The following is a 20,665-nucleotide window of genomic DNA, read 5'->3' on the forward strand; positions in this document are numbered from 1 at the left end:
GCCCATTTCCTCCCGTTCCCTGTGGCTGTATTTCTGGCTGTGAAAGTATTTGCGCTCCTGTCTCTTTAAGCGCACAGCAGTGGTGGGTGGAAAGAGAGAGAGAGAGAGCGAGCGAGCGAGCGAGAGAACTCCCATCTGGAGACTGGCTGAGCAACAGCTCTCACTCGGCCCTCTATCTGGGTGGTCCAGATGGGAGGAACCAGACACAAATAGCTATAATTTACTTCAGGAGCCCCTGTAATTACAGGCCCAAGGACTGCAGCTCGATTCCTGCAGATGTCTGAATGTATTAAATGTGAACATGGCATCAGAACAGCAAGACGAAAAAGGAAAGAAAAAAAGATAATAAATAAAATCACGCACACATTTCTGTGTTGCAAAAGGATCAGTACATGGAAAGTACGTCGGAAAATGTAGACCAGTTGCAAGAGAACTTCCAGTGACGATCACTGAACAGGATACCGAACGCTTTGTGCATGTAATCAATTTGTTTGCAGCCATGCAAGATCAATTCCCCGCTGTGTATACAATAGCTTGTATTTTGTATGACTGCACTGCATTTTAACTCGTATCTCGAATAAGACTGGTCATGCAAGTTAAACAAACATTTTGATAGGCGCTTGCATCTGCTTTTAAGGCAGAATAAGCAAGACTTTTTTCCTCAGCCAACCCTGGGTGATATGCGGGAAGCAAAACATAGCTTGTCGACCAGTCACTGCAGGCTTGTCATCATGTACTGGGATGTGGAAAGGGATACAGACAGGCTCTGATCTGGGCCACTGTGTTTCATGAGGAGTTGGCAGAGCCATCGCTACCCCATGCACTCTTTTCACCACCGCCTTTGTTAATTAGGGGGTTGGACTCTAGATCTTCCTCCACTCCCTTTGATGTCTTTCATTTCAGCTCTGCGTACCAAATGAACAGTGTTTGTGCCTGTCCTTTCTTTCTGCTATTCCTCCAGATAGGTCCAAGCGTAGCTCCAACTTTTGCTAGTTACATACTAGTTCGTACATGCTATGTTCGACGAAACCATAGTTCTCCAAGGGTATACCTGTTTTCAAACCAGGACACTATCCAGTCCATCCGTCTTGGTGGCATTTTCTGTTCATGGGTCATCTTGGGAATAAAGGGCTAGTCATGGAGTGTAAGGTGGACTTAAAGACCTCCAGGCCTGAGGATTGGGCTCTTGTACCAGGAGCCAGATCCTAGGTTTGACAAAGCAGGATTACAAAATGGGTCGACTTTCTCTCATCTCATTATCTCTAGCCGCTTTATCCTGTTCTACAGGGTCGCAGGCAAGCTGGAGCCTATCCCAGCTGACTACGGGCGAAAGGCGGGGTACACCCTGGACAAGTCGCCAGGTCATCACAGGACTGACACAGACAACCATTCACACTCACATTCACACCTACGGTCAATTTAGAGTCACCAGTTAACCTAACCTGCATGTCTTTGGACTGTGGGGGAAACCGGAGCACCCGGAGGAAACCCACGCGGACACGGGGAGAACATGCAAACTCCGCACAGAGAGGCCCTCGCCGGCCACGGGACTCGAACCCGGACCTTCTTGCCGTGAGGCGACAGCGCTAACCACTACACCACCGTGCCGCCCCTGGGTCGACTTTAGGATTCAAAATATCCATACATCCAGATCGATTGACGGCCAATTTGTGTCTCAGGTTATTGAGAATGCACGCCTTTCTCAGTGGGTCCAAGATTAAAACCGAGAATTAGATCAAATTTAATTAAACGAGAGGAAAATAGTTATTAGAGGCAGTACTAAGACCTTTCACGAATGGGCGAACCATTTTTGAAGTATAATTTTTTTGTTTTTATATCCAGCTGTATCCTCTGAAATGTGGATTGAATTAGATGTGAATGTTGGCGAGGATGAGGCCAGGAGTTGTTCTATCTTTGGCCAGGCTACTCAGGCTTAGTCTGTCCTTTGAATAGCGAGGTGGCAAGGTTGGCCGAGAACTGGGCACAGGCTAGCCTGTATGTTCCAGCCCCTCAGAGTTTGGGAGAATTTGCAAGTTTGGGATCTCGTGCAAAGCCCTGTCTTCCTAGCTTGGTGGGACAGCATTAGCGGTGTCATATACTTTACACAGCTCTGGCTCTCTTTTCCAGCCAAAGTGTCTCGTGTGACCCTCACATCTGTTTCTGGGATTGGTTGGACATGTGAGATACATGTGGGATTTACAACTGCAGAGCTTAATTAAGCCTGGTGCTTATTGAGAATCCAAATATCTGTCTGTCTATCTATCTATCTATCTATCTATCTGGCATCATTAAACTTCAAACAACTTGTGAGTTTAGCCACGTCCCTGATATTTTGTTGCATAAACATTTAGCGAATGAACAGTTGGTCTTCGGGGTAGAGGGAATAAAAACAAGCTAACTTAGCATGATTGTCCGTTTTGCTCTCTCGTGCCCATTAATTGGTTTTGGTCTCACCTCCTTTCTTTGTCTCTTCCACTCTTTTAGCTGGCAGTAGGGTGAGCAGGGAATTGCGCTACACAAAGGAGAAGCAAGGAGAAGAGGCAGTGTTCACCTCACAGATGCTCATACAGACACCCAAACAGGAAGGAACCAATATTCTTACCCAGGAAGCTTTGTTGCTCCACCTGGAGGCAGCTGTATCCGCCAGCAAAGTCCAGGTGTCTCTTTATGGAAAGTGAGTGCAACCTCCAGTAAGATTGTGGGATACATACAGTGCGTGTGTGTGTATACATATATGTATGTGTATGTATTTTTTAAGAAATACAGACCTGACAACTATTCAAACAATTTCTTCCCACAGATCCTGGGATCTTAACAAAATTTGCTTCAAATCTGGAGTTCCAATTATAGAAAACGTCATGATTGAGCGGGTATGTTACCATTAAGACACGCTGTTTCCTTGACTATTTACATTTGCCTGTATCAAAAATGGGATATATCACTCTTCTGGTATAGACGTGCTATATTGATGATTATGATACATACAGGATACTTTTTCCATGGAATAAAAGCACGTATTCTATTCCCTTCTCGCATGGTTTGATAGCATGCGGTATTGTTAGCATATCGCTTATCCCACATATATTACGTCACTCTACCCAATGGAGAATGAGTGTTGAATATGGTTTATGATATTGCATGGTTGTCAAGACAGCATGACGTCACACGTCGGGAGACATAAAACTTCCGCGCTTGCGAGCGACTGTGACAATTTGTCAACAAACATGGCCGCCAGGCTTGCTTCGGTAAATACGGAAGATTTTGAGAGAATTTCGAAAGAGAAAAACGCGTCGAACGCTTGAAAGGAATGTGTATGTGTAATAATAATAATAATAATATTGGCTGTATTTTTTTTTTCAGTATATCAGATATATGCCATTCAGCCACTCAAGTAGAGTCAAGTTTATTTTTATAGCGCTTTTAACAATAGACATTGTCGCAAGCCTGTGGCGACGGTGGCAAGGAAAAACTCCCTCAGACGACATGAGGAAAAAACCTCGAGCGGAACCAGACTCAAAAGGGAACCCATCCTCATTTGGGTGATAACAGACAACGCGATTATAACATTTTTAGCAGTTTTAACATGAAGTCTGTTTCGTTGCTGTTATAAACTCTTCATTGATGGAAACTTGAGTGCAAACTGTTCATGACAACCGCAGTCCTAAAGTTAGCAAGTCAAAGTTAGCTACTCGTCTTCGACATCATGCTAGCTGAAAGGAATATATCTGATATACCATGAACAAAAAAGCCAGCCAATCTTATTTAAATATTTACCTTATGGAAATTGCTCTGTTTTCATTTTAGATGATTGACAAGCTTTTCCCCTGCATGATTGTGACCCCACTGGACTGCTTCTGGGAGGGCTCCAAACTGCAGGGAGGCTCAGCCTACTTACCGTAAGCACGACCCTCTTATCTGACACTTTCACATACTGACACATACAAGCTGTACATAGCATATCTTAGTTCATACAGCTAAAGTTAACCTCAGGTGGCTGGACGGGGCATACTTGACCTCCCTAAATGTAACACATGCTCTGTTAACGAGAGCCCCCCTGCCTCCTTGGCAACACTGGCAGTGACAAACTTCAACATCAAGCTCCAAGCAAAAGGTTGTTGAGAAGCCAGGGCTTGCTTCCTTCATCACCTGGACTTGTGCTGTCATCAGAGCAGTGACAGGGCTCTTTCCATTTATTTTCACCCATCCTGCTATAAAAGCCAGGCAAAAGAAGCCCTCATGGATAGTGGACAGAGGGAGGAACAGAAGAGATGGCTGCTGCTGGGTGGGTAGGAGGTGGGGGTGGATGTCCAGGCGGGTGGAGGGGGTATGCTTTTGGTCAAACAATGGTAAGCATTCTCTGGGTTTACGACTGAGTGTCCATCAGTGAGGGGGCCCCAGCTTTGTCAGCACTGGGTAACACTGTGCATTCTCATGGTAATCGCTCGGGTTCTGAGCTGTAAGTTGTCCAACAAATAAAATGGGCATTATTCAAGTCTTGGGTCCAGAGAGAGAGAAAGAGAGAAGCATGCAACAAATTTACAGCAAACTTTGATCTACGTACCTATTGCTTCAAGTTATCAAAGTGTCTAGCATAGTGGTTGGACAGGAAGAATTTGCCCTGCATGTTTTGTTTTTGTTTTTTCTTCGTTTTTACTGATATAGATTTATAAATCATTTTAATCAGATTATGCACTGATGTGCATGCAATAGATGAACATGTGTTTTTGCTATCTTCAGTTCACTCAAGGGGCCTTTGCAAATTTCAGAGATCCAACCACTGCTTCTAAATTTCAGGGCTTAGTGGGTTTTTTTTTTCTTTACCAAACAAATGATTTTCTCTTTTCCTCAGTGTTTCACCATGTGTGCATGGCGCTAGGGAAGAAGTGAATGTCTTTTCTTGCTTTCACTTCAGTAAATTTGAGGGTTTTTGAAAGCAGAGAGAGAGAGAGAGAGGAAAAACTTGACAGAACAAAGAACAGCAATCTATGGAAAAACAAAAGGACCTAGGCCAGTTCACTCAAGCAAAAAATAGGAGATAAAGGAGGCTCTCTTTGCAGGCAGGAGCAAAGGCGCTTGGTATGTGGGAATGGGAGAGGCACAGCTTTATTCGAAGCTACTCTTCATGAGTTATTGGAGATTGGGCCCAGTGTTAGGACACTATTCCCTCTCTCTCTCCCTTCTGCAGCCAGCACTGGCCACTCTGAAAGACCCCCCGCTCTCCTTGGTGCATATATCAACCTGCGTTTGCATCATTTTAAGGGATATAAACAGAAGAATGACTAGGCTGAGAATATCGCTTTCTCCCAGTATTTCTCACTTGCTTCATCTTGATCTCTTTTAAAGCCTTGACACTGCATAAGTGGCACAGTGATCAGATTAACTGCAACGGTGCATAAAATTGCTCTTTTTCTTCAATTGGTTGTGTCCATGTTGTCATCTGTGAGCATTTTTTGGCTCATTTGATCACAGTGGCCATGATAAGACGCTTCCCCGTTGACCATACATGGAAAGCAGCGGTGAAATGCAGCCTTCAGACATCTCCGTACAGCGTAGTACTTTCCTGTTATTTCAGATGTAGATTCGAGTTGGGGCTCTTTGGTATTGAGTAGGAGGCTGTGGATTAGAGCCTTTAGCCAGAGACCCGGCAAGCATCAGTTTGGAGCTATAGAATGGGTTAGTGCAGATCTCGACCCACCGCGACTGCTCCTGGCATCTTATCAAGATGTTTGGGAGGCAGCGGTAATTGTTATGACTCTATGTACAAGGGTTAAGATACCGGAGTCCACAGCCTGCTAGCGCTTTACGCCCTAGCCGTGTAATAGGATAATAAACGCTACTTTATACTGTGGCTGTGGCCCAAATGAAACCAGCAAGAATCTAGTGCTGTCCAGCCTAGAGACCAGGCAATAGTGAATAATGATGATGGGAAGGCAGAGGAGGGGGTGGTACTGGAGTTGTGTTTGCAGACATCCAGATATTAATAGTCATTGATGCATGCCGTGTATGTTGTGTGGCTTCTCCAGGGGCATGCCTGACATTCAGTGGATGAATCTGGACCCTCTGAAGCTCATGGAGGAGTTGAGCCAGTTCACCTCATTGGAAGGTTTCAAGGAGATGCTGGACAAGGCTCAAGTAGGCCATGCATACATGAACCGGCCCTGTCTTGATCCCAATGACCCAGACTGCCCGCTCAGTGCCCCCAACAAGCACCTGCGGCAGGTGGGCATGGAGCTTTTATGATGAATGCCACATTGCCACGAATGAGATGAAGATTTTAGGTGTTTGAATTACATTTGTTGCTATGCTGTTCAGAGTCCAGATATTGCTATGGAACTGCAGGGTGGCTGCCATGGTTTCTCAAAGAAGTTCATGCACTGGCAGGAGGAGCTGATCCTGGGGGAACGGATGAAGAGCTCGCAGGGGGTTTTGCAGAGGTGAGAACGGAAGATGAGTTTCTGAACCTGATTCCAGCGAAGTATAGAACCGTTAACGGACAGCCAAACTGTATAAACGCTACACACCAGAATAAAACGGTATTGCAGACGAAAAGTACCATCTCATTAATAATGGACATACAGGTTAATGGAGAACATAGTAGAAACCGAGCAAATGACATCCTGTCTAACTTACTATTCACAGTCTTGTATGGTCGTCCATGTAAGTCAACTTCATTTGTATAAATAAAAGACTTTGTCTAGGAGGACAAAATGGCTCACCCACTGCTTCCTTTTCCTCTTGCAGTGCAGAGGCTTTGCAGACCATGTTTCTCCTCATGAGTCCCAAGCAGCTATATGAACACTTTAAGGATGACTATGAGATCCATGACATCAACTGGAATGAGGATAAGGCCACTGCGATCCTGGAGTCCTGGCAGAGAAAGTTTGTCGAGGTATTTTTTTTGTGTCCTAGTGCCATTGAAATGATACATGAGCATGTCTGGATCTCTGGATTTACCTGCCATAGAGCTCGGGGCAGGGCTGGGTCTCGGGTGAGGCTAAAAATGGAGGGGACTTTCTGTGTATAGTCAAGAATGGCAGTGTTTGCCTTAATTCCATCAATCCACGTAGTAGATGGAATCCTCCTAGGAGACTTCTGTCAGACTTCCAGTTATAGAAATAAGCCGTTTGAGAGAGAGAGAGAGAAATAGTGAGCAAAAGAGGGAAGTGGAGTTGGCAGAAACAAAGTGCTGGCATATTTAGTTCCCCTTCAGGTTGTTGGCTCTTCGTAGAACCGATGGAGTAGCCTGAAGGGGAATCTCATCTGATCCATCTGACCCCTGACCCTGGCATCTGTGCTCTTTATTCCATGCTTATCAAACTTCCTGTGGGCTCACATTATGTTGTTTGGGAGTTATTAGCATTGAAACAATATGAGCTGACCTGCTTGGAAAGTAATTTTAAATGTCATCACACGATGGAGATGTCTGTATTTCAGTAATATGCTCTGTAGAGTAATAGTAACATTTTTCTTATCTGTTTAGTTAATTGGTTCTGGTTGTAGCTCCTGATGATTTGTCCTCTTGCTAGGTGGTCCATGGAAGCATTCCTCAGAACTCCTCCTCTGACGTCCACGCTTTTTCTACCACTACACTCAATGACATCATGAAGTCCTTCTCCGATGTCAGTGTCATCAGGGTCGCAGGAGGTTACCTGCTCATGGTAAACTAGTAGTTACAACCAATGTTATTATAACAACGCTAAAGACATAGTACTGTATATGCATCTAATATGCTGTTTTGTGTGTGAAGCTGTTGCGTAACTTTTTTTTTTTTTTCCTCTGTACATTTGTGTGTTTATGTGGGTGTAGCTGGCCTATGCATGTGTGACCATGCTCCGCTGGGACTGTGCTAAGAGTCAGGGTGCGGTGGGACTCGCTGGAGTGCTACTGGTGGCTCTATCTGTAGCTGCAGGTTTAGGGTTATGCTCTCTGTTGGGGTTGTCTTTCAACGCTGCCACTACACAGGTACACACAGACACCCCTGAACATGCTTTAGCCTTGTTTCTCATAACCGTTTATTTCGCACAGATTCTAAGACAGAACGGTGTAATCCTCCACAGGTGCTGCCATTTTTGGCGCTGGGTATAGGGGTGGATGACATGTTCCTTCTGGCTCATTCTTTCACAGAGACTGGCTCCAACATCCCCTTCAAGGCAAGAGGCTCTCGGATATGCTACCGCAATCCACGAAAAATCGAGTCGTACATGAGGTGATAGCCGACAAGGCACGTAGGGTCGAGTTGGCTATAAGCCATGTACGACAAGATTGAGTGGAATAACTATTTTATTATTAAACTTTATTATTATTACAGGCTCGAGGCCCACAAAGAATACGTTACAATACATACATCAATAAAACAATACACCACACATTCATATACATAAAAAAGCTAATAAAGGCACTCATACCAGTGTTCCAAAATCACAGGCATGTACCTAACAGAGCTATGACTTGGATCTACTAATTGTGCAATAAGTTGATTTGTAGAGCGGTCCAGCCTGCTCATAAACTTAAAGGTGAGATTTCTCACCAGTGCCGTGAATGTAGTTAGACCTAGTTTGCAGAACAACCCACTTGCTCTAGTACTTCTTGGTTTCTTCAAAAGAATCCTGAGACAGTCATTGTAAGCTACTTTCAGCTTGAGCAAGCTCTCCTTCTTGTATCTAACCCAGAGTGGAGCTGTGTAAAGAGGGGAGCAGTACGTTCAAAACAAGTTGACTTTAACATCTGTAGTGCAGTGATGGAATTTTCTAGCCAGCATGTTAGCTTGGACATATAACACTCTCCTCTGTCTGCTAATGTCGGCATCATCCCCCAGCGTATCAGTTAGGATATGCCCCAGATATTTTGTTACATTAGCTACTCCCAGCTCTTCTCCAGATAGATAAAAAGGAGGGAACTTGATTTTGAAATCATCCTTGGTCCTACAAAACATTACCACACTCTTCTTAGCATTATATTTAATGTCAAACTCTACCCCATAATCAGAACAGATATTGAGGAGCTGTTGGAACCCACTGCTACTTGGGGATAGAATGGTAAGGTCATCTGCATATAAGAAGTGATTAATCAACGCGTCACCAACCATACAACCTTGTTTGGCATGCCCCCAACTGCCTAGACAGGTCATCCATATAAACATTGAATAAGGCTGGAGATAAAATTCCCCCCGCCGTACCCCGTTACTGACATTAAAAGGTGTAGATAGGATGTTCCCCCATTTAACCCGCACACTTTGGTTAGAGTACCAGTAAGCTAAAATTCGTACCAGACTACTGGGGACTCCCCTTTGCTTGAGTTTATTAAACAATTTAAAATGATTGACACGATCAAAAGCTCTCGAAGCATCAATAAAACCTACAAGGACAGTAGAGCCCTGTCTCCTATATGCCTCTACAACCTCTTTCAGTGCATAGATACATTGGTCAGTGCTATGCTTAGGCTTGAAGCCAAACTGATTGTCGGTGGTAGTTATGTAGTTACTTACTCTTTCAAGAATTAGACTTTCAAAAACTTTAGAGATATAACTTTATTCTATCCACAGTCACTGGATTTTGAGAAACAGAGCATTTTTATTTTTTGCAAATTGGATAAATAAAAACTTTTTGTTGGAATGAGTTTTTATTTCGTCCTCGGTTGGTTCAGCAGCACGCGCCGCCATTTTGTTTTTCTCTACTCACGGTATATGAGCTGATAGCCTAGTAGTAGAGTAGCCAATCAGAGCGTGCGATTGCTCCTATCCAGTGAATGTGTATAGAATAATAAAAATATATCTCCACTTGTGCTGCTGCATTTAGACTGTGTGTTTACTTTGTGCCCTTTGTTCCCTCTTTCAGGAAAGGACTGGTGATTGTCTCAGAAGGACTGGCACTAGTGTGGCTCTCACCTCTATTAACAACATGATCGCCTTCTTCATGGCAGCCCTCGTGCCCATTCCTGCCCTTCGGGCTTTCTCATTGCAGGTATCACTCGGACTGTGAGCGTGCATGTGTGTATGAATTTGTGAGTGAGAAACCTGGAAACGTCTGCACCTTGTGAAGGCTATTTAGTAAGCCGGCAGGAACAGTAGCACTCTGAAAAGGTCAGTGAAGAGTAGACATAATAAACGACTGACTGCTTTTGTTAGGGTGGTTTTTTTTTGCCATCCCTCTTTCTCTATGTTTATGGCTGCTCCCCCTCTGTCTACCTAAAAACGAAGCCTGTCTCTCAGGTTCTTCTACAGAGTCAGGGAGAGAGATAGAGAAGAGCGAGTAATAGGATGTGTGAATACTCAGTATATCACCAAGCTGTCAACCCACATTTCTCTGATCTCTCTCAGCAAGCACTGGGTGGTCCTGCTCTTTAGTGATATGGAGTATAATGTCTGCCCCAGGCAGGCAGGCAGGGTGTGTGTGTGTGTTGGGGGGTTAATACTGCTCAGGCTAGTCGTATCCTTAGGAGTCCCCTTTCACTTGCTTGTTGACTATGTTTGGAGCCGAAGGAGGGGGTAAAGCTGTGTGATTTAGGATGCATATTTTACTATCCAGGATTCAGTCTCAAGGCACTAAAACAGTAAGGGAGCTTGAATGCAAAGAGTGTTTTTTATCAAGTCGAGACAGCAGCTGTGGAGTTCTGTGTTGTAAATGAAAGCTCTGTGCCTTTCTTCTAATCGCTCCTGTACTTTGCACTGTCTCCAGGCTGCTATTGTGGTGGTGTTTAATTTTGCTATGGTCCTGCTCATCTTCCCTGCAATCCTAAGTCTGGATCTGCATAGACGCAAGGACAAAAGACTGGACATCCTCTGTTGCTTCTACAGGTAGCCATCACAGACTATAGACACTATACCTGAGAAAAACCTGGTTAATACTAACTTTGTTCAATTCAGTCGGTCAGTTACACTGGTGTATTCAAAGATGTTTTATTACGTCATGTTAAACCTTATAGGGTCACACATCAATGTTGTTTATGTATCTACCTTTGCGCAGCCCATGTTCCTCACGAGTAATCCAGATCCAGAGTCAGGAGTTCTCTGATGCCAATGATAACCACACTCACCCTCATGGTCCAGCCACCCCAACATTTGCTGGTTCCACAATCACCACCAGCACCCACATCACGACCACGGTGCAGGCTTTCACCCAGTGTGATGCTGCTGGTCAGCACATTGTCACCATTCTGCCCCCAACGTCTCAGATCTCCACCAGCCCTCCCTCTGTGGTGCTGTCACCTCCAGACCCCAGACCAGCTGCTGACCCTTACGACTCCCAGCTATTCATGCCCTCCAGCTCTACCCGAGACCTGCTAGCCCAAGCAGAGGAGCCTCAAATGGGACGCGAGTGCGTGCCTCTGCCCTTTTTGCAGTGGAACCTGCCCCGCTTTGCGCGAGAGAAGTATGCACCGCTGCTGCTTAAGCCTGAAACGAAGACAGTGGTGGTGGTGGTATTTGTGGCACTGCTCAGTCTTGGCCTCTATGGTACCACCATGGTCCACGATGGCCTCTACTTGACGGATATTGTGCCCAGGGACACAAAGGAGTATGACTTCATTTCAGCCCAGTTCAAGTACTTCTCTTTCTATAATATGTACTTGGTCACAATGGATGGTTTTGACTATGCCCGCTCTCAACGCGAGCTCCTGCAACTTCACAACGCATTCAATTCGGTCAAGTACATTGTAAGAGACAGTAATCAAAAACTGCCCCGCATGTGGCTCCACTACTTCCATGACTGGCTCCGAGGTAAGAACTCATCCCATTGCTTGTATCATTTCCACGCATACAGAAAAGGCTTTGTTGGGGGGTGTGTTAATGAACATTTTATGCTTTACCATGTATGTTTCCATGGGCAAGTCCATCATAAAGTAATGCCATAATTTAAAGGCACCAATATACTTGTCTGAAGATTGGTTTATTGGGACTATAGATGACCTATCCAGCTTTGGACTGGGTATTTCAGCTCGCGTAAAGTGAAAATTTGCTCGAGCACAGGTAAAGGAAAGAGTTCAGTGAAAGTTCAAGCCTGTCTGTCATCTTTCCCCTCCCACTTTGGCCTTAGGGAGGAAGATCAGGAAGGGTCAGAGGTTATCTCTGCCTGCTTATAACCTCTGCACCTGGCCATAGACTAAAAAAAAAAGCAGAATAAACTGGAAGGAGAACCTAGAGCTGGTTCAGGAAAAAAAAATAAAGTTTAGAGTGAAAAGAAGACCGATATTTTGAAAGGAAGTGGAAACTGGAGGCGGTTCAAAGGGTCTTTCTTTCTGCCTGTCCCCCTGTGCTATTTCCTTTTTTGTGTGGAGATCTCTGTAATTAAAGAATTGTTGAGGAAATTGTTTTTCAGCCGTTGCCATACTTTGTAATTTGAAGGGCATGAAAGGTTCTTGCTGGTTGGTTTATTCAACTCCCACACACTCCCTAACTTGGGGAATGGGGGAATTTTATTTTACGTGTCTGTGCGTATGGATTGGTACTGAGTCATCTAATTCCCTTAAGAAAGTCAGGTTGTTCAATGGACAAACATTAGTTGTTTTTGAAATTCAGGCTAATATAAGATTTCCTTTTTAATAGGACTCCAAGCTGCATTTGATGCTGATTGGGAAGCAGGCAGGATCACCTATGACAGTTACCGCAATGGTACTGAGGATGGAGCATTAGCTTACAAACTCCTCATTCAAACTGGCTCGAAAAAAGAGCCATTCAATTACAGCCAGGTATGTGTAAAATCTGATTTTCAGTGTTTGATTGTTTAAGGGTGTGTCTGATATCTCAGTTAAGGTGCAGAAGCCAGTATTCATTCAGACTTGTTTCTGTCTTAGCTGACATCTCGCCGCCTGGTAGATAATGATGGTCTGATTCCCCAAGAGGTCTTCTACATCTACCTGACTGTATGGGTCAGTAATGATCCACTAGGCTATGCTGCATCACAGGCCAATTTCTATCCCCACCCTCATGAGTGGATCCATGACAAATATGATACCACTGGAGAGAACCTACGTAGTAAGTGTCCTCTTTAAACTCTTTCTCGATGAACTGTTCTATGTCTGTGCACATGTTGTGTCTTAATGCCCTGTCTTTTTCTCCCAGTCCCAGCTGCTGAGCCTCTGGAGTTTGCTCAGTTCCCCTTCTACCTGAATGGTCTTCGGCAGGCTTCAGACTTCATTGAGGCCATTGAGAGTGTGCGCTCCGTCTGTGAAGAATTTATGCGCAAGGGCATCCCAAACTACCCCAATGGATACCCGTTCCTTTTCTGGGAGCAGTACATTGGTCTGCGCCACTGGTTCCTGCTGTCTGTCAGTGTGGTGCTGGCCTGCACCTTCCTGGTGTGTGCCATCCTGTTGCTCAATCCCTGGACAGCAGGAATTATCGTAAGTCCACTTTTCCCCTTCCCCTGCTTATACCTATTTCCACAAGAAGAGCTTTGTTAGCTTGGAAAGTTAGCATAGGTTGAGTTCAGAAGCCAACGATGGAATTACTTTCTTCCCTGTCAGTCAGAGTGGCACTAACTAATGGGCATCGGTAAGCTCATATATCTAAATAACACTGTCCCACAAGAATCTTTTCTGAGAGAAGGGCAGGTTGTCCAGAGGGATCTAACGCACATATACCCATGTGTACACTACCGCACTCATTTATATTTTACTTGGCGCTGTAAGATGGGTTTTAAAGAAATGCAAAGGAGTGGCAAAGCTTTCCTCAAACCTTTTACTTGAAATTGCCTTTGTCCAGATATTTGGGGACTGGACAGATCTGCCCAATTGTGACCTTGGTCTGCTAAACCCATTAATCAGTGCTGTGTTTGGGATGGGGGCAGTTTGTGGTGGGCGGGGGTGGTTGTAAGTTTAATAAGTGGGAAACATTCCACGCAAGGTGGTGGGGCCTTTTGCCCAACCAAAGACGTCTCAAGATTGGTGATATGCTACACATTTGACAAAACTGTCTTAATTTCCTCCTTAGGTTTTCATCTTGGCTATGATGACAGTAGAGCTGTTTGGCATTATGGGCCTGATCGGTATCAAGCTGAGTGCCATCCCTGTGGTTATCCTTATTGCCTCTGTTGGCATTGGAGTGGAGTTTACTGTTCATGTTGCATTGGTAAGGAAGAAAACATTATCAGAATTTAGCTATGAAACTCAGAGTTTAATTTCCAAATTAAAAAGAAGGGTATACACAGTGGCTGATTCACTCCCGGGCTTTGCAGGGCTTCCTGACTGCCATCGGGGACAGAAACACGCGCTCAAGTGTGGCTCTAGAGCACATGTTTGCACCTGTGATGGATGGTGCCATCTCTACTCTACTTGGAGTGCTTATGCTGGCTGGCTCTGAGTTTGACTTCATCATGAGGTGAGTGATTGACAGTCTTACCCATGCTTTTGATTATATAATCCCTACATTAAGCTTTGGCGATATATATATATATATATATATATATATATATATATATATATATATATATATATATATATTTTTGGCCCACTTACTCTCACATACTGAAACCTGTCCAGAGTTATGGAGGTTTCTTTTTGTGTTTTTCTTTTTGCTTTTCAGACTACTATAAGTCCAGGTTTTGTGTAAGCTAAGAGTTTTAGGTATTTTTATCATTAGGCAAAGAAACAGATGTTGTGTTGGTATTCAGGGTTAGAGCAGGAGGGACAGGTGTGCAGGTGGCCATCTTTCACTCCTCACCTGGTCTCGTCACTCTTGCTCCAGAAGTTCAGGCCACCCTTAGTAGTCTTGCTTCATCACTAGAACAAATGTAGAAAACATTAAGAGTGTGTAACAGCTGCTCGTAAACACGTAAATACTCACTGGGTGGCGACACACACATTCTCAACCCTTCTCTTGGGGAGTACATCAAATATCCAATCATACGGTTGAGAGCTTCTGTGCCTAAAGAGGCCACCACAGAAGAGGGATGTTTGCCCAGTTCATCAATGGGTTCAAATGGTCAGGCATGCCTTGACCAAAATTCAAAAAGCCTCGGAGCACTGCCTTTGGCCTGCTATTTTCCCTGTCTCACTTAAATGTCTGGCTCAAAAAAAGAGCAAATAGTAGTGTTTTTCTGCTGAATCTGGGCTCTGCTGGATCCCGACCACAACCTTGAGAGCAGCCTCAAACAGGCCCACAACATAAAAATGGCTTAGTTAGAGAAGAGAGTAGAACAGAGAAGTACGTTGAAAAAAAAATCTAAATACCCCCAGGGTGGCTTCTTGGCACCACAACTGTTCAGACATTCTCCAAGAGTTTGAATGAAGTCAGATGGTGAAAGGACTTTTTTTTTTCCTTTTTTCCTCTTTATCCTAAAGATTGAGACAAAGCTGTATAAAGAGGAGGTGGAAAGGAGGAAGAAGAGTGTAGTCTGGTTGTTTGGGAAAGGGGGTTTCTTTTAGGATAGTGGTAAAGTAGAAGGAGTTGGGGGAGGAGGGTGGGATGGGCGGGGTAGTTGGAGCAAACCATTCGGAGGGTGCAGTGTGCCAGCATTGGGGCATTCACACTGGGAGGTCCTGTTTAGATGTAGGGAGAGAGAAAGGGTGGAGGAGAGACAGCACGAGTAAGCAGGCCCTCTAGCTGGGGAGTAGCATAAATATGGTCCTGTAAACATCTCCTGGCGGTGGGACACTGAATAAACACCAGAACAAGCTCAGCAGCCCCTCTCAGAAGGAGCCACCCCTTCCAACCCCTGACTCGGAATGGAAAAGATTACAGTTTATATAAACAACAGAATTCCTAACACTAGGTCTACTCTGGAGGTCTAACCCAAGTGGGGCCCATGGATGGTTTCTCACTTTTTTTTCACTTTTTTCTTCCTCTGTATTTTTTTTTTTTTTGCAGCTTTAATAAATTACATTCAAATTTCAGAATGTTGGCTTAGTAAAATAAACAATTATCTTTTTTCTAGTCTTTTCATGTATACAGGAAATCGGGAGTCAGAATGGCTCTCAGAAACGAAAGGTGGACTCCAATACAGCCTGCAAGAGTTGGCTTTTTAAAACTTCTCAACAGCTCGTGTGTTTTCACATGGAATATTACAAGCATTTTGAAAATATTGATTTCCTCACTCCTGGGACATTTCCCTCAAGTGCTTATCCTAGTCAGAATCTGACAGGTTAAGGGCATTGCAGCATGAATGCGAGATACCAGGCCATTAACATGCATCCTGGGTGATCAGATCATAAGTGGACAGCACATTACATTAATGGCATTTAGCAGACACTCATATCCAAAGCGATAGACAACATACCCAGATCAGCCTGGAGAGCAATTGGGGGTTAGGTGCCTTGCTCAAGGGCACTTCAGTCATTCCTGCTGGTCCAGGGAACCGAACCGGTGATCTTTTGGTCCCAAAGCTGCTTCTCTAAACATTAGGCCATGGCTAAAGTACAGGTGTGGTCAAAGATGTCTTGTTAAAAGACGCGTTGTGATCCAATGACCCAGACCACATTTGGAGATCATGTGGGACGTATAAGCTTGATTGCCCAAGTTGGAAAAGGGCATTATTGTGAGACTTCGGAAATTGTGCTTAACGGTTAATCTCTCTATCACTAGGCTAATGAATAAGGACGATGCTCTAACAGCAGCGACAAAAACCGTTACTTTTTATAGCTTCCCATATCATCTCATCTCCGATTCATTTAGAAGTGTCGTTAGCTGACCATTAAATGTGATGCAGCAGAAGACCATACGATTAAAACTTTTAAAACAGCCTGTAAAGATACATGAAATATAATTTTTTGGACATCCCTGCCTTAAAATAAATGGCATGTAAGACTGACATAATCCATGTGCCTTTCTCCGGTGGAAATGATGTATGAAATCCAATCACAAGTGGTCACTGAAGATGTATTCGTAACACCAGGTGTGAACGGCTATGCGTCTCGACTGTCCACTTGTGACCCGATCACCCAGGACACATGTTAATGTGAACAGGACCCCTGTGTGAACAAAGCTAGCTGCAAACAAAAGTGTTTCACACTTGAGCAGAAAGCTTCAGCTTTTTTTTTTTTTTTAAATTAGGCAGGCATGAGTGAGGGAGGTAGAAGGAGGCAAGACTGGATAGATGGAGACAATGAGAGCACATTTCCTCCTCATATTTTTGAAAGATCCTTTGCTTTAGCTCAGTCTCTGTGTTTAGTGTGGCATACTGCCGTACAAAGGCAAACTGCAGTATCGGCATATTGCGGCGGTGGCAAAAGACGGTCCGATAGCGTCACTTATTCGCTATTGGACTGTCTTTTGCCACCGACACAATATGCCAATACTGCAGTTTGCCTTTGCATGGCAGCATAGAATTCTAGCCTGACTTAATTTATCCGTCTTGTGCACTTGTCAGGAGAACAGTGGTGAAACACTTCCCTTTGGAGAAGTACAAGTAAACCTCCCCTAAATCCACTTGACTGTGGATCAGGACTAAAATTAGGTAATTACAGTTCCAACCTTAGCTAGCCAAGACAAACCTGTGGACTCATTGGCCAACGGACGGTAGCTTCCACTCTAAAACTTGAATGCGAACAGCAGATGTTCTAGAGATTAACTTAATTCCAGTTCTGTTGGGTGTGACATAAGGGAAGATGTTGGGTGTGTGTAGCATGGATTGTTAAAGGGAACACTTAAAGTCCGAGAATCCACATCCTTATTTTTACAGACTCTGTTTTTCTCTTCTTTACCTCCAGATATCTGCACCACAGCTAGAAAAATTACATTGTCTATGTATGTTTGAGCTTTTAACTGACGCACTCTCTAATTTTCCTCATACTCTCTTTCTTGTGGTGAGGGGCAAGTCTTCCTTTGGTGCCATGAGCTGAAACCCAGAGACCCAGATTCTCGTAGCTCTGCAGCCCATTATGACTGCTTCTCCTCTAGCACGCCAGCTGGGGCGCACAGCACAATGACAGCAGCTCTACTGAATGTAGAGCTTCATTCAACCTGCCGAGTGCTACACTCTTGTCGGCATTAATACCTCACCACTGTAGCCTAGTAAACTAGACCCAACCGCCTAGTGGGCAAAAATATTTTTTGCCTAGCGAATGGGTCTAGCCTCGCACCATATAAACAAAAACACCCCGGGCATCAAATCGTGCCCGCCAATCACAACGCAAGGTTTTTGTTTGGATTCTTTGGGCGGGCTTTTGCAGGAGTGACAACAAAGCTGCGCGACGCTGGAGAAAGCGCAACAGGAAAGATGGCTACGGCTAGTAGACAGCGCGCGTTTGACTCCGCTTTGGAATCAGTTTTAGAAGAATTAGACTTGGAGTTTTCGTTGAAACATGAGCAGGAAGAGGCTCTCCGCTCATTCCTTTTCAAGAAGGACGTTTTCGCTGTTTTGCCGACCGGCTATGGCAAAAGTCTGATCTACCAGCTAGCTCCGCTCGTAGCCAAAAGGATGGGGCTAGTTTGTGCAGTACGAAGAATTAATAAACAGCTTTGAAACATTCCTTTTTGATTGTTTCTTATTTTCCCGTTATTTTAAATTTAAGGGAAATTATTTCACCAAACACCACTAAATAAAAACTCTCAAAACAGTTTAAGCAAACCCTTGAAAAACACTTGGAAAAAAATGTGTATGTGGTACAGACTCCAAACTTGTGGTCATTATCTCCAAACTTCTTAATATCTAGAACCTGTTTATTAATTGATACGCATTTTGAAAAATTATTTATTTCAAGGCCTCCCCCACTGCTTTCTGTCGCTCTGACTACGTCACAGTCACTGTTGCGCTGATTGGTCAGAGCGTTGGCCTATACGCACAGAGACAGTTTGAAAGACAGTGGTTTGTTCCTCCTACCCGCTTCGGAAATGTCTACGGATCGAGGCCAGACTAAATATTCACATTTAGTCTGGCTTGCCAGGCTATCACCACTGGGTATGGATGGTATTTCTGATAGCTTTAAACTGTCTACATCCAGGATTACTATGGACCAGATTTACTCAAAATAAGAAAACAGTCACTGCTATTGGATTTGGTGACCATTGGAAGCATTTGACCTTTGGCTCTTGGGGTTATTGTTTTATTGTCTGACCTTGTACAGAGGAGACCTGTGCTGCTGTGGTGTGATTAAGTCTAACGTGAACATAGGAGGAGGAAGAAGGATTAGAGATGGGGTGGTATGAGTTATTGGCCTGCCCAGCATAAATACAGAGGTGATGTATCTTGTTCGGTGTGAAATGAGATCTCAGTGAAATGGGATATTAAGTTGTTGAGAGGGAAATTACATTAGCAGCAGCAGAAGTCATGAAACAGAGGGGGTTAATAAGAATATGCTATGACCGAGAGCAAGAGAGCATGCTTTTTGGAACGAGGTGAGTGTTTCTGACGTGTAGAATCCGCTCACTAATGTAAACACACTTATTCAGGAAGTGCCAGTGCAGTGGTGATAGATGAGGGTTCCCAGAGGGAGCGAAAGAGAGTGCTTGCGCCAAAGATGGAGCATAGGAATTTCTCTCCAGATTTGTCAGTTTGCCAGGAGAGAAGACATGGCAAGAGGAAATGGTGGGAGGAGAAAGACAGCAACACAGAACTTAGGACCCACTGTTTTTTTTTTTTTGACAATAGCCAGATCATGTCACCTTTAAGTTGCATATGTTAATTGTTGGTGTGCTATTGTTAAGTAAAATGTGCCATCCCACTTTTGTTTCCTCCAAAGGTACTTTTTTGCAGTGCTGGCCATTTTGACATTGTTGGGAATTCTAAATGGCTTGGTATTGCTGCCTGTTCTGCTATCAATCGTGGGCCCTCCAGCTGAAGTCATTCTTCCCAATAATGCCAATGGTCTTTCCAGTCCCTCACCTGAGCCCATGCCCAGGATTATGAACAACCATGGCTACTATGCTGGGCACATCCCTAGAGCACCACGACAGGCCTTCACTGAGGTCTCGGACTCTGAGTACTACTCCGAAACAACCAACACGTCTGGGATTGGTGATGAAGACTACAAGCACTGTGACCGAAATGCCTACATAACCACACCTACGCAGCTGCCAACTTCCCACATCCTGCTGGAGGCCAGCAAGAACCCATCTTTTCCGAAGCTCACAGTAAGTTTCTTGTGTTGGATAAAGTCAATAAAGTAGTAACATTGCTGTCTCCAGGTTTTACTTCTTGTTAGTTGCCATCACTAAGCTGATGCCTTGTATTTCCTAGGTGGTAAAACCTTATAGTGAAATTCCATCTGCAACGAGTCCAAAAGATCCACCCAGTGAGGCAGGCCAGAATGCCGTAAATTCCATCAGTTCACAGATCACGCGGTGGGACGGCAAGCCGGAGTACCAGGGATCTAGGCAACACCCTTTACCCAATGACAGCGCATACTGTCATGAGAGGACTACTCACTGCGGTGCCAGGCTACAGCAAGGCAGAGGGCCACAGCAAAACAGGACTAAAGCTCTGCCCCATGGTGCCAATACACTGCAGCAGCCAAGCAACACTGTCACCATGGTTACAGCCACTGCCTCAGTAACCGTGTCAGTGCACCCCAATCTGCCGGGGTCATATCAGGGTACCATGCACGAGGTCTTTGAGGATAGCGTATCGGACTCTTTTGAGAGCTCTAAGAGGACTTCACAAACTTACGGGAGAGCTAATCAGCCTTCCAAGAGAGACTCTTTACAACTCCAAGATCTGGAATCCCTAGATAACAACCAGCATCAAGCTAAACAGGGTCTAGGTAAGGTTCATAACCGCTTGCACGTCAACAATATCAA

General features: G+C 44.5%; 1 protein-coding gene across 1 annotated transcript in view; it reads left to right on the top strand.

Moving 5' to 3' along the window:
- ptch2 (patched 2) overlaps positions 1-20,665 on the top strand; it is a 32,803-nt gene that overhangs the window by 9,721 nt on the left and 2,417 nt on the right. The window contains exons 3-21 of the mRNA XM_060931309.1: positions 2,485-2,674; positions 2,801-2,870; positions 3,805-3,896; positions 6,024-6,219; positions 6,313-6,434; positions 6,742-6,889; positions 7,527-7,658; positions 7,807-7,962; positions 8,058-8,150; positions 9,834-9,959; positions 10,674-10,792; positions 10,962-11,713; positions 12,539-12,681; positions 12,787-12,967; positions 13,055-13,335; positions 13,925-14,062; positions 14,169-14,311; positions 19,609-19,999; positions 20,106-20,628. Of these exons, the coding sequence (XP_060787292.1) occupies positions 2,485-2,674; positions 2,801-2,870; positions 3,805-3,896; positions 6,024-6,219; positions 6,313-6,434; positions 6,742-6,889; positions 7,527-7,658; positions 7,807-7,962; positions 8,058-8,150; positions 9,834-9,959; positions 10,674-10,792; positions 10,962-11,713; positions 12,539-12,681; positions 12,787-12,967; positions 13,055-13,335; positions 13,925-14,062; positions 14,169-14,311; positions 19,609-19,999; positions 20,106-20,628 (3,996 nt within the window). The remainder of the gene's footprint in view (positions 1-2,484; positions 2,675-2,800; positions 2,871-3,804; positions 3,897-6,023; positions 6,220-6,312; positions 6,435-6,741; positions 6,890-7,526; positions 7,659-7,806; positions 7,963-8,057; positions 8,151-9,833; positions 9,960-10,673; positions 10,793-10,961; positions 11,714-12,538; positions 12,682-12,786; positions 12,968-13,054; positions 13,336-13,924; positions 14,063-14,168; positions 14,312-19,608; positions 20,000-20,105; positions 20,629-20,665) is intronic.

This window comes from Neoarius graeffei, chromosome 1, assembly GCF_027579695.1.
Source record: "Neoarius graeffei isolate fNeoGra1 chromosome 1, fNeoGra1.pri, whole genome shotgun sequence".
Classification (NCBI taxonomy): Eukaryota; Metazoa; Chordata; class Actinopteri; order Siluriformes; family Ariidae; genus Neoarius; species Neoarius graeffei.